Source organism: Podarcis erhardii (genome assembly GCF_964252035.2).
Source record: "Podarcis erhardii genome assembly, chromosome: 14".
Lineage (NCBI taxonomy): Eukaryota > Metazoa > Chordata > Lepidosauria > Squamata > Lacertidae > Podarcis > Podarcis erhardii.
Window position 1 is genome coordinate 17,198,904 of NC_138503.1, and position 14,169 is coordinate 17,213,072.

Genomic DNA, 14,169 nt, shown 5'->3' on the forward strand with positions numbered 1-14,169 from the left:
CAACCTCTCCCAGTCTTCAAACATAATGTTATATCCAATGTCCTGTGCCCACTTTATCATAGCCGATTTAACTGCTTCATCTTGTGTATTCCACTTCAGCAGCAAGTTATACATTTTTGAAAGTACTTTAGTCTTAGGCTCTAACAATTCCGTTTCTAACTTCAATTTTTCCACCTGGAATCCTAACTTTTTATCAAGTTTAAAAACTTCTTTAATCTGAGCATAATGTAGCCAGTCTCGCACTTTGTCTTTCATTTTCTCCTGACTCTGCAATTTCCAATTATCTCCATCTTTTTCTAATATTTCCCAATACTTCGGCCATTTGGCCTCCATATTGAGTCTTTTCCGGGCCTTAGCTTCCAATGGTGAAAGCCACCTTGGAGTTTTATTTTCCAATAAGTCTTTGTATTTTATCCAGACATTAAACACTGCTTTTCTGACAATATGGTTCTTGAAAGTCTTATTGATCTTAACCTTGTCATACCATAAATATGCATGCCACCCAAAAGCATTATTAAAACCTTCCAAATCTAGTACATCAGTGTCCTCAAGAAGTAGCCAATCTTTTAGCCAGCAGAAAGCTGCGGCCTCATAGTACAACTTTAAGTCTGGCAGGGTAAAGCCCCCTCTTTCTTTCGCATCAGTTAATATCTTAAACTTGATTCTGGGCTTTTTGCCCTGCCAGACAAATTTAGAAATATCTCTCTGCCACTTCCGAAAGCACTCTGTTTTGTCCACAACTTGCAAAGTTTGAAACAAAAACAACATTTTTGGCAATACATTCATCTTAATAGCAGCAATTCGGCCTAAAAAGGAAAGTTTCAATCTTGTCCAACTTTCTAGATCTCTCTTAATTTCTGACCAACATTTCTCATAGTTGTCCTTAAATAAACTCAAATTTTTTGCTGTTATATTTACCCCTAGGTATTTTACTTTTTTAACCACATTTAACTCTGTCTCTTTCTGAAACCTTTCTGACTCTGTAACTGTCAAGTTTTTTCCCAAAACCTTAGTTTTTTGCTTATTTAATTTAAATCCCGCCACCCGACCAAACTCTTGAATCAATTGTAATACTCTTTTCGTACTAGATTCTGGCTCCTGTAATGTCAAGACTAGGTCATCTGCAAAAGCTTTAAGTTTGTACTGTTTCGCTCCGACCAAAGAGTGGCTTTCTAGTCCTGTACTTTTGTTTACTTTGCAGCCAGAATATGGAGAATTCAAAATAGCAGAAAATGTCCTGCATCTGGTCTACAATCAAGGGATGATTTGGTAAGTGAGAACACATATGGAATTTTGTGGGAGTTGGGGGGGGGGGGGTTAAGTTGTAATTGCAATTGATTTTATTTTAATTTTGTTCAATATTTGCATTCTGACAATAATACTGAGCTCAAAGTGGCTCAGAATGGCATTAAAAATTAAACAAAGATTGCAGTCACTATTAATCATATCAAAAGCGCAACAGCATATAAAGAAGGCAGAAAACAAACAAATTCACCAAACAGTTAAAACATTTCAATACAATCTCATAGTGATTCAAAATAACTTTTTATGTGATAGATCTAGATTGTTTGTGAACTACACAGGAAAAAACAAGTAGTCTGTCTCCACTGATTCTGGAATAAAATGTCATGTGTACATGGCTTGAGAGAGCTTGCGACTACTCCACCTGTTCTGAGATGACTGATGGCAAGCTTGTTTACCTGTATCTCCCCTCTCCGCTGGGCCTTCCTTTCCCCAAATTCATCACTGCTTGTTTTCTCTCCTAGGATGGGAGCCTTCTTTTCGCCCTGCCTCCCAGCGTTCAACGTTCTCAAGCTGATAGGGCTCATGTACCTGCGGAGCTGGGCTGTGCTAACTTGCAATGTCCCCCATCAGCAAGTCTTCAGAGCATCAAGGTAGGTTAGTCAGTGAATAAGTAAGATAGCTATAGGGTTGTATCCAATGCTACTCCTATTCAGTGTAGACCCACTAAACTTGATGTGCACACAATCAACTTAGGTCCACTAATTTTGATTGGTCTCCTCTAAGTAGGACTTTGTTGGCTTCACACCAGTCTAGGGAGGAGGAAAACAGTAACTTCTGCTTGTATATATTAAACAAATGGGTGTGTCTTGCTTTTATTTTATTTTATTTTTAAAAAATAGCAACTGCTGGGGGATGGAGCTGGTGGAAACACATGTCCGGGAAGCAGATTTTCAATCGCTCACCTTTAATTAGTTTGTTTATTTATGTAACAAAACATATAGACTGCTTAATTAAGCAGTTTATATGAAATAGTATAAAATATTTATAACAAAACGCCGTTCAATAAACTTTTTTTTAAGTAGACATTTTAAAACCATCAAAATATAGATAAGATCAACAGTGGCCTCTTCACTGTGAATATTCCCTCTTTCCTAAAGGACATTAGTGGGTCCGACCTGATGCCAGAAACACAGCTGGGGAGGCTGTGTGTGTGATTTTTACAGGGACCAAGGAGCTGGGGGTGAGGGGAGAGAGTTAACCTCCCTCTCGGTGTACTGCAGTCTCAATTCTCATTGCCAGTAGCAACATTAGGTGCAGACTTCGTGGTTGAAGTCCGGGGCACCTTGGGGTGGGGGTGGCAGCAACGCAAATAAGGCCAGCCAGTGAGGGGCAGCTAATGGGGTGGGTGTGTCATGCCTGCCTCTCAGATGCCAAAGGGTGAAAATGAAGCAAAGCGGCATGGGCATTCCATGGTAGTGGAGGGGCGAGAGGGGAAGAGGGACAAATGGCCTCGGTCCAGTACACCTGAAGGAGCGTCTCCACCCCCATCATTCAGCCTGGACACTGAGGTCCAGCCCCGAGGGCCTTCTGGCGGTTCCCTCCCTGCGAGAAGTGAGGTTACAGGGAACCAGGCAGAGGGCCTTCTCGGTAGTGGCACCCACCCTGTGGAATGCCCTCCCATCAGATGTCAAGGAAATAAGCAGTTATCCTATCTTTAAAAGACATCTGAAGGCAGCCCTGTTAAGGGCAGCTTTTAATGACTGATGTTTTAATGTATTTTTAATCTTTTGTTGGAAGCCGCCAAGAGTGGCTGGGGAAACCCAGCCAGATGGACGGGGCACAAATAAATTATTATTATTATTATTATTATTATTATTATTATTATTATTACCAGCATGGCACAGGGGATCCCGAGTGGGTGCTTCAATCCTCATCCCGGGTCATTCCCCTGCATGTAATTGCTACCTTAGCAGGATGCCTCAAAGACAAGCATCCATTTAATATATCCTTCAGTTTCCTCTGGAAGCAGAGTTTTGCAGGGCACTGTAGATCCCAAGAACATTCCAAATGCCTTAAAGGAAGGTGTGTGTTTATTAGAACCAATGGTGCCACGAGGGGTGGGGACCTGTTGCAGCCCTCCAGAGGGTCTGGGACCCCCATCAATGGTTGAAGGAAGCTGGAGCTCAATGACACCTGGAGGTTCACAAGTTTTCCCCCTCCCAGTTCTCATAGATTGCAAAGCAGCTTCTTCGCCTCCAGGTCATCAATTCGAAGCCAGCAAAGGGGAGAGAAAGGCTATAGCTTGATGGCACTTTGTTAATTGAATTGTTCGAAGTTCATTTTCTAAGTGACTGTACTGCACTGGGATCACATGGGACCTCAGCGAGAGATGGAGCCGTCGGCCAAAGATTGGAGCTGAGCAGCTCAGGGTGAATGCCAAAAGCCAAGCTGGACCAAGAAGTATAGAATAGGTCAGAGGGATGACAACTGGTCAGTGAGGGCAGACCAAAGGCACAGATAACAACTGGGCAGTGAGGGCAGCAGTAGGGACCAAGCAACGGGAGCTCACCCAATCACAGGGATCCGAACCACCAACCTTCTGATCAGCAAGCCCTAGGCTCTGTGGTTTAACCCACAGTGCCACCCACGTCCCTCTAGACCTTGGTTATATCCCCCAAATAACCAAAACAGGAACTTCCAAGGTGGGGCAATGCCATATATCTTCCTTCCTAGCTATGGGATACAGTGGAAGGAAGACTTTGGGGTCAAGAATTCAAGTTTGATGGGTAAGATGCCCAGGGAGAAGGAAAATCCTGCTCAAGGGAGGATTCCCCTAGCAAAATAATTTGCTGTGAATGAGTTAGGGTGTTGCTAGAACCCTTTATGCAGGCGAACTGCGTATTAACTATTTATTTCCTTGTAGATCTAATAACTTCTACCTGGCTATGCTGCTCTTCATGCTGTTTTTGTGTATGCTTCCAACCATATTTGCTATTGCCCGCTACAAGCCATCCCTCACCTGTGGGCCGTTTAGGTGAGTTGATGCTAGTGAGGCTTAAGACGTCATCTAGCCCATGGGATGATAAGTGAGACTGAGGAAAATATAAATCTTTTGGAGAATTATTAAGATTATATTTAAATGAGCGGGACATAAGAACGCAAACAAGATGATAAATTGCTGGTAAAAATCTACAATGATGTAAGTGGGAGAGGGAGATGTGAGGGAGTCCAAAGAAGCTATGAAACGATGTTATGATACATGTTATATTGTTTATTTTTTTTGCATTTGTATTTAAAAATCTTAATAAATTTTTTTTTTAAAAAAAATACATCATCTAGCCCATGCACCCTTGCTCAGCACAGGAATCTGACGAAGTTTGGAAAGACAAAACTCAGATGTGCTTGTCCCCATCCTTTTCTCCCAGTCCTTTCCCCACTTCCCCAACAAACACAGGCCTAGCCACCTACACAAGATTTCCAGTTATGGCTGTGAAGCTTACTGGGTGGCCTAGGGCTAGTCACTGCTCAGCCTACCCTACCTCACAGGGTTGTTGCGGGGATTAAATGTGGAAGGGCAGAACCATGTACAATGGTACCTCGGGTTACAGATGCTTCAGGTTACAGATGCTTCAGGTTACAGACTCCGCTAACCCAGAAATAGTACCTTGGGTTAAGAACTTTGCTTCAGAATGAGAATAGAAATCGTGTGGCGGTGGCGTGGTGGCAGTGGGAGGTCCCATTAGCTAAAGTAGTACCTCAGGTTAAGAACAGTTCTTAACCCGAGGTACCACTGTACATCACTTCGAGCTCCTTGGAGAAAAAGGTGGGATAAGAATGCAATCAATAATATGGCTGTTACCAGAAGACAACTATGAAGTGTCTTAAGATGCTGAGGATTATTATTATTTTTCTCCTGAGAGAGTAACTGAATGTTTTTCACCCTAGCGGACAAGAAAAAATATATGACATTGTGTCCGAAACCATTCAAGCTGACTTTCCTGTCTGGTTCCACAAGATGATGATTTATGTGAGCAGCCCTGTAGTTGTCCTCCCGGCTTTATTGCTTCTCTTGTAAGTCTATAAACCTCTTTATCGATTTCACTGCCAACATTACAGCTGCTGCTGACCTACATGTTCAGAACATCCTTTGACCCTTCTGCGGACTGTATCATTTTAGAATGATGACTGACACCACGGTGGAATATGCTCTCCCATGACAAAATCTCCCCAGGCATAGAAAAAGTAGCATATAAAGAAACACTTTAGACCTGAAGCTTTCTTTCTGACATGCTGTCTTTCCAGATTTTATTTTTATTTTTAATGGGGAAGAGTTTCCAGGCTTCCTATTTATAATCACACACACACACACACACACACACACACATGCACACAACATGTCTGGATTTGGGTCTACGTCCCACTGAGCTCAGTAGGACAAGTGAGCTCTGACTTATTTTCATTCTGCTAATTTCAATGGGGTTTTTAGCGTGACAAGCTGTTTCTGGTTTGAGGCCATACATGTGTGCATGTATGTTGTCCTCAGGTGTCTGGGAGGTTCACGGGGTAACACATACAATAAGGCCACCCTGTCCACTTCAGCTGAACACTTCAATTGAAGGTGGCTTGGAAAGGAAACTGTACACAAAGTTCTCCAGTGAAATGAATGGGAAGAATGAATCGTGTGCATCATAGTTCACACAGGGGTCTGGATCAGGAGTTTAATGTGCATTTTGGAATGGAGTATATGGTATTCTTCTAACCTGCTCTTATGTAAGTGGTCTCCCATTTCAGTGTATTGATTAGCTTATTGATCAGGTCCACACCTGCTTAGTTTCAGCAACTCTGCCAGGTTAGACGTTTACACAACATTCACTGATCTTCATGGAAATGAATGGTTTGCAGTTATAATCCAATTTTTGTCCCTGCACCAGAGCAATGTGGTTCAGTGATGACCCTGTGTTTCTCTTTCCCAGCATGCTAATTTATTATCTGCAGAGTATTGCTAGGTCGCTAAAATTCACTAACAATCAACTGAGGATGCAGATCCAGAATGTAAGTACTGATATCTTTTAATTTATAAAAGCTCTTATTTCACATGTTTAGTGGCATTTCATAAAGGACTTAGCACCAAAATATTGGGTGGGTGAGGACTGGAAGAGGAACTGTAATATTTATTGTGCATTAGCAATTTGCACTGGGTGCTTCTGTTATTGACAGGTCCTGTTAAGTCATCCCAAGTGTTTTGTGTGCATTCTAGGAAAGAACTGAAGACAAGAAAAAAGTGGTCCAAATGGCAGCAGGTGAGAAGAAAGGCTAAATCCACAAACAGGAACCTAAGAAACACTTAGCTGTATTTGAATGAATGTTCTTTGGGAGCAAAGACCATCTATTACAGCAACTACTTCCACCAAAACCATTAGGAAATCATGTCACATCTATGTCAGTGGGAGACTTAGCATCAATATTGTTAGGTGCAAAATTTTCCATTGCTTTATTCTTCTGCTGAAAAATTTGTTTCATGAGCTCGTGACTAGCAATGAATGGATGGCAACTGCAAATACAATATTAGACGGGCTTGACAGTTTCAAAGTTTTTAGCTTTGTTTGCTAAATTAGAGCACGCTGGGAAGCTTCCGACAAATATAAAAGCATAATAAAACATTAAACAACTTCCCTATACAGGGCTACCTTCAGATGTCTTCTAAAGATTATATAGTTAGTTAGTTAGTTAGTTAGTTAGTTTGTTAGTTAGTTAGTTAGTTAGTTAGTTATCTCCTTGGCTCAGGGCTCCAACATTGTTTCAATAAAAATAGGAACGTCCTAAGGAAAAGCAGGGGGACGCGGGTGGCGCTGTGGGTTAAACCACTGAGCCTAGGGCTTGCTGATCAGAGGGTTGGCGGTTCGAATCCCCGCAACGGGGTGAGCTCCCATTGCTTGGTCCCCGCTCCTGCCAACCTAGCAGTTCTAAAGCACCGCTCTGGCGGGAAGGTAAACGGTGTTTCCGTGTGCTGCTCTGGTTCGCCAGAAGCGGCTTAGTCATGCTGGCCACATGACCCGGAAGCTGTACGCCAGCTCCCTCGGCCAATAAAGCGAGATGAGCACCACACCCCAGAGTCGGTCACGACTGGACCTAATGGTCAGGGGTCCCTTTACCCTTAAGGAAAAGCAGGACATTCTGGGACCAAACCAGAAACTGGGACAGCTTCTGTAAATCTGCAACTCTCCCTGGAAAATAGGGACACTTGGAGGGTCTGCAGTTGTGAAAACAAATGTCCTAGTTGATGAATAAAGAGGCTATAACCGTGTTCTTGATTTAATCCGCATCTTTAGCCAGAATACAGACTACAGAAGTAAACGACATAAGGCCGGAGCAGGAGAGTGACATCATCAGCCAGGAGTCCTCAGTCCGGTGCTCGACGCCGAGGAAGAACGGCAGTGTAGTGAACTTTGAGTCACCCAAAGGCAGGAGAATACAAACCATCTCCCAGTCCATAGCACAGCCTGAAGTAGCCAAGCCAGTCAGCCCACCGCCGGCAAATGCTCCTCCTGCGGCCCCAGCACCTATAGTGGCTCCCTTACCCATAGCATCCCCAGTGCCTATAGCTCCGACACCCGTCACTCCAACGCCATCACTGCCCAGTGTACCAAAGCCGAGAGCTGAACCCATCGCCAACAGGTAAAACCCTCCTCTTGAGCTCTGGAAGTAAATGGAGGCCCACAAGAAGCAGCTTCAGTTGTTTTGTTCATGTTACGCTATTGCAGACCATAAGAAGATCCCTGCTGGGTGCCCAGGTAGTCCAGCATCTTGTTCTCACAGTGGCCACCAAATGCCTATGGGAGACACACATGGATGCAACAGCATTCTTCCCACTAGTGAATCTCAAAAACTGAAACCCAGAGGCAAGCTGCCTGTGACAGAGGAGGTGGAATAATAATAATAATAATAATAATAATTTATTATTTATACCCTGCCCATCTGCCCGGGTTTCCCCAGCCACTCTGGGCGGCTTCCGAAAAAATATTAAAATACCATAATACATCAAACATTAAAAGCTTCCCTAAACAGAGCTGCCTTCAGATGTCTTTTAAAAGTCTGGTAGTTGTTTTTCTTTGCCATTTGGTTGGGAGGGCATTCCACAGGGCGGGTGCCACTACCGAGAAGGCCCTCTGCCTGGTTCCCTGTAGCTTTCCTTCTCGCAATGAGGGAGCTGCCAGAAGGCCCTCAGCGCTGGACCTCAGTGTCTGAGTAGAACGATGGGGGTGGAGACGCTCCTTCAAATATACTGGACCGAGGCTGTTTAGGGCTTTAAAGGTCAGCACCAACACTTTGAATTGTGCTCGGAAACGTACTGGGAGCCAATGTTTTAAGACCAGTGTTACGTGGTCTTGGCGGCCACTCCCAGTCACCAGTCTAGCTGCTGCATTCTGGATTAGTTGTAGTTTCTGGGTCACCTTCAAAGGTAGCCCCACATAGAGCGCATTGCAGTAGTCCAAGCGGGAGATAACCAACAGAGATAGGAAGAATTATTTGAAGCTCGCCTTGGATTGTTTTGGAGGCTTAACTTGCAAACCAAACAACAATGAGAAGACCTAAGTCTTTTTCCTCTCTAAACCAATATGAGGCCTATTCCTCAGAGTATGAGGAGCCAGCTGGAACTGGCTTAGTTGCTGAGACTGGAAACCAAACCATGAGATTGCATGCCAAGGCACCCACGCCCCAAAGTTCCCAGGAGAACAATAAATCACACTGGCATGGAATATTTGGTTTATGGGTTCAAATAGGCCACAACTTTATTGGTTACAGATGTGAGCGGTTTGGCTTAGGCATCGGGGTGAAGCCAGGCTATATCTTGACTCCTGTCCATCTGCAGGGAGTCCACAGAAGGGTAAACCACTGATAGGGAGTGACTTATAATTACGTCAGATAGTGGCACCCCGTGGGGTCCCCGTAGGGGCTGTGACATGGCCCTAGCCCATGCCCAGATCCCCTTAGCAGGATATCCTTACTGAGGAGGGGCAGGCGAAGGCAACAACCTCCCCTCCAACCAAACAAAGGCTTACCCAATGCCTAACCTCACAAAAGTTGTGATGATTGTTACTAGGTAGGCAAAAACCCTCAAAGCAGGTAGCATTTGGTAATGTCTCTTTCAGGAAGATAGTTGGCCATTACTGACAATCATGCGGAAGGCCACCCATTTGATAACAAACTGGTGTAGACGAAGGACGAGAACTAACATGAGAACAGGCCTTCTCTGTTGTGGTTCCCCGTCTGTGGAATGCTCTCCCCAGGGAAGTTCACCGGGCACCTTCACTATACACTTTAGGCACCAGGCAAAAACGTTCCTTTTTAACCAGGCCTTTGACATCCTATGCACTTTTAAAATGTGGTTGGGAGGGGGGCGTTATTGGGTTGTTGTTTTTATTTTGATTATATATTGTGTGGTTTTATATTTTGATTTTGTTCTGTGAACCGGGCAGTATATAAATTCAATAAATAATAATAATCCACACTTCCGCTTGTGCCATGCCTAGAAAGCATGGTTCTGAGCAGTTATCGCTCATTTCCTTTTTTTTAATATATATATAATTTTTTATTAGTTTTTTTTACATATCATTTTGAACAGTAATTAAACATGCTTTTACATCTTATTCAAATTCTTGACTTCCATCAATCCTGTCTGGCAGGAGTTATCGCTCATTTCCAAGGGAAAATCCGTTTTTTAGATAGACCAGAACAAATGGCAATCCAGGCAAAACCCAAATAGTTGGCCCCAATTGAGCGCTAAAGAGCTGTTTTCTCCAGGGAGGAAAGCAGGAGGAGAAGTGGAAGTGTGGATAAGCCCTAAATTAATCTACCTTCTCTCACACACACTTTCTCTCTTTCTCTTTCTCTCTAGATACCCAAGTGCTGCCCATGGCAGTGCAAGCGACCTCTGCAAAGCCAAGGCTTTCACCCCTGTGAAGTACAAGAAGCGCCTAGAAGATGTTCACTCAGAACCTCTGTTCAGGAAGAGCCTCCGACAAGCCAACCCCGAGGCTCGCGGCGCTGGGGGCACCCCTGCTTTTGTGGGCCGCAGGTCTCACACAGCCAGGTACTTCCTTGTCAACGAGCATGAACCCCGGAAAAAGCTCCTCCGCTCCACCACGCGGCTGCCGAGGAATTTCCGAATGGACGAGTCGGGGGACATCGTGGAGCTGTATCCGAGAAACATCCGAAGGTACATGGTTCGGACGCCACACAGGGCCTACTCCCCTCATTTCAGCGAAGAGGAGGAAGAAGAGGAGTTGAGGAGAGCTCTGGCCAATAGATCCCACCGCCCACGGTCGCTTTCTGATCTCCGAGCAGCCCCCCGCTTCTACATTGGGGAGTGTGCTGACAGCCAGATCCTTAGTAGCAAGGCGCTGGCGAAGATGCACTACAAATCTTGGGAGGATGGCTTTGGGCTCACGTTTGGCAGGCCCCCTCACACCCACCGGAAGATTCACCTGAAGAACATTGAACTGGACCCGCGCTACCCAGAGCAACACCCAAAGCCGAAATCCAAGCACAAGCCCGAGCCATCCCCGACGGAGTCTGACTCCATCTCTGTCGAGTCGAGCAGTGACCAGCCAACTAGCAGCAATGACCAATACATCCAAGTTATCCACAGCAAAGACAAGTACCTGAAACCTGGAGCAACGTTAACCAGGAAGAAATCCAAGACTGGTGCCGACTTGAACATGGCCGAGGCTAATGAACTGATATGCTCAAATGTTTAGTGGGGAAAGACGAGGCTGCTGCATTCGAGAGCAGAGGTTCCTAAACTTATTTGGCCTACAACCTTTCAGAAAAGAAAATGCAGTGGTACCTCGGTTTTCTAAAGTAATCCGTTCCGGAAGACCGTTCGACTTCTGAAACGTTCGAAAACCGAGGCACAAAGGGCGGTCTCCCAATTCAATAGAGAAAATTGTGAAAAACAACAGATACATACAGCGGAAGCCGTTCGACTTCTGAGGTGCATTAGAAAACGAAAGCATTTACTTCCAAGTTTTTGGCTTTCAAAAACCAAAACGTTCGGCAACGGAGACGTCCGAAAACTGAGGTACCACTATACTCTGTGTCTCCCCCCTGCAGGAAAGGTTTTTCAAAACTGGACAAAGGGTAGGGTAGGCCACGGGATTAAAAATCCATGGGGTGGACCAGAGTCCAATCTGCCCCAGGGGTGGTGCCGCAGCCCACCTGCCATTGGCCAAATAGGCAGGCAAGCTGAGATCCACTTTCCAGGCTTGGGGAACTACAGCTCCTATCAACCCAACTGGCCAAGCTGGTTTGGGCTGATAGCAGCTGGGGTCCAGCCATACCCAGAGTGCCACATGGTACACATCCCTGCTTTAAAAAGATTTTTGAAGCAAAGAGGCAATTGCATTGTGCTTGGAGCAGATACCAATCAGTCCTTATACTGAGCAAGAAGAAGAAGAGTTTGGATTTGATATCCCGCCTTTCACTCCCTTTAAGGAGTCTCAAAGCGGCTAACATTCTCCTTTCCCTTCCTCCCCCACAACAAACACTCTGTGAGGTGAGTGGGGCTGAGAGACTTCAAAGAAGTGTGACTAGCCCAAGGTCACCCAGCAGCTGCATGTGGATGAGCGGAGACGCGAACCCGGTTCCCCAGATTACGAGACTACCGCTCTTAACCACTACACCACGCTGGCTCTCTATAGATTCTCTATATTCAATCATTTGTGGCTGAATTGTTACTGTGAAATGATATTGCAGCGGTAAAGAAAGGCATTTAAAAGCCCTCAAAAGAAACGGACAGAAACCATTGTGTGAAGCTTATTCCACCCTCTCATGAATCTTGGTGTAGTATACTCACAAGTAAGCCACAATGCATTCAAAAGGACATATTACTAGGTTAAGTGTGTATAAGAACACATGAAGTATTGTATTCTGCATCATTGCCAGAAGGTGGCGCTGCTGAGTTGCTCTCTGTTATGCTTGGGTACCACCTATGGCTGGAGGATGGTACTACATTTTCCAGTTCAGCAGTTGCCACGTGACACAGGTAGCCCAATAGGGTTCCACCTGGCTGTATAAAATCACTCGGATTGGCTCCTCCTTGCTCCGAGTTTGTATGACAACCACTTTCAGATTGCAAACCTACTTAGCACCTCATTGCCTGTTCTGCCTCCAGATCAACAGTGCACTTTCTAACTCTGTACAATACAGTGCTCATCACTGGCATTAAATAAAATATTAAAAGCAGTAGTTGAACATAGTTGAAAACTCACGTCTGGTCAACTCCCTTCTTAACATCAGTGTTTAGTATCTGCTTTGCTTCAGTTTTGCACGGTGCCCATTTCCAATATAATGACTAAGGCTGCAATATTATAAATCAGTTTAAAGTTTAATTGTTCTAAGATGTGAGGACAAATCTCACTGACACAGCAAAATATATTGGGCTGACCCTAACACAGAGGAGGTGAGAGACTGGACTCATATGTTTACACACAGTAGCAGCGAAACTGGTTCTTCCACATTTTATGGAAGGTGGAGGCAAAAACGGATTGCAAGATTGGTCTGTAAACCCTGCCTCCTTATTTTATTAGTGACGTACTCCACAAGGGTAACTTTATAGTGAAGCAAAAAGTCTGATGGCACCTTGGAAACTACAGTGGTACCTTGTTCTCAGACTTAATCTGTTCCGGAAGTCTCTTCCAAAACCAAAGCGTTCCAAAACCAAGGTGCGCTTTACCATAGAAAGTAATGCCAAACAGATTAATCTGTTCCAGACTTTTAAAAACAACCCATAAAAAAGCAATTTAACATGAATTTTACTATCTAACGAGACCATTGATCCATAAAATGAAAGCAATAAACAATGTACTGCAGTCACACAATCAATCAATCAGTAGCTGAACTGGGTCCCACACAGTCACAAGAAAAAAAAGCTGTAAAAACAAAAATGTAAAATAAATAGCAAAAACAGACAGATGGAAGTGTGGCATTAAAAATGGAAGTGTAGCACTCAAAACGGAGTACATTCAGCTTCCAAAAAAAGTTACTTCCGGGTTTGCAGTGTTTGGGTTCCAAGTCGTTTGAGTACCAAGGCATTTGAGAACCAAGATACCACTGTGCAAATTATTATAGTCCATCTTTCCTCCAAGGAGCTTAAGAACTCTGACCCTTCCCCATTTTGCATTCGCAATCTGCTTAAACCAAACCAAACCTTCAGTTCATCTGCCTCATTGGTCTTTGGCTAGAGACCAGGAGAATGCAGTACTGGGCCACAACCTTGTCTAAGCTGGGCCACCATGGCAGCACTACCAACATACAGATATATCATGGAAATGATGGTCCTTGAGTCTGAAAAGGCTGAAGATTAGTGATTAGGTTGGTATTGTCAAGAGCAGGGTTTCCCAAACTTGGGTCTCCAGCTGCTTTTGGACTGCACCTCCCATCATCCCTAGCTAGCAGGACCCAGTGGTCAGGGATGATGGGAATTGTAGTCCCAAAGCAGCTGGAGACCCAGGTTTGGGAAACCCTGGTCTACAGCAACTGGCAGTGGCTCTTTGGGATTTCAAACAGATGCCTTCCCCAGCCATATCTGCAGATGCCAGGAAGTGGGGAGGGCGAGGTTTCTTGCTATATGAGAAGACTGGCAATGAAAGAGGGAGGCGTGTTAAATAGGGCATAAGTGAAAACAAGATCCAGTCGAAAGTGTAAAAGGTTCAACCGGAGTGGGCGTAACCCTCTCCCAGCTGGTAATGAGTTGGCAAAGCAAGATTTGTAGCAGGCACGAACAGAGGGCACATTTACTTTCTACAGTGAGCTAGCCACACCCAGTCTCTGTTGAGCCCAAATCTGATAGTGTCAAATTACACATGAATTCCAGCTCAACAGATTGGAAGCGTCCCTTTGCAACAGGCAATATATGCCATTGCG

The 14,169-nt window shown here is 44.6% G+C and overlaps 1 protein-coding gene and 1 long non-coding RNA gene across 6 annotated transcripts in view; both read left to right on the top strand.

The window, feature by feature from the left end:
• Positions 1 to 11,687, top strand: part of TMC3 (transmembrane channel like 3) — a 46,944-nt gene extending 35,257 nt beyond the window's left edge. For all 5 annotated transcript variants that reach the window (XM_081838771.1, XM_081838772.1, XM_081838774.1 and 2 more), the window contains 8 exons: positions 1,202 to 1,269; positions 1,767 to 1,895; positions 4,169 to 4,279; positions 5,191 to 5,316; positions 6,219 to 6,297; positions 6,503 to 6,545; positions 7,575 to 7,920; positions 10,142 to 11,687. In XM_081838771.1, the coding sequence (XP_081694897.1) occupies positions 1,202 to 1,269; positions 1,767 to 1,895; positions 4,169 to 4,279; positions 5,191 to 5,316; positions 6,219 to 6,297; positions 6,503 to 6,545; positions 7,575 to 7,920; positions 10,142 to 11,003 (1,764 nt within the window). In that variant the 3' untranslated portion in view covers positions 11,004 to 11,687. The remainder of the gene's footprint in view (positions 1 to 1,201; positions 1,270 to 1,766; positions 1,896 to 4,168; positions 4,280 to 5,190; positions 5,317 to 6,218; positions 6,298 to 6,502; positions 6,546 to 7,574; positions 7,921 to 10,141) is intronic.
• The window catches only part of LOC309329010, a 75,951-nt gene extending 63,449 nt beyond the window's left edge, over positions 1 to 12,502 (top strand). Inside the window, exon 2 of the long non-coding RNA XR_014151012.1 lies at positions 12,145 to 12,502. This is a non-coding gene — a long non-coding RNA (uncharacterized lncRNA). The remainder of the gene's footprint in view (positions 1 to 12,144) is intronic.
• Positions 12,503 to 14,169: the final 1,667 nt, after the last annotated feature.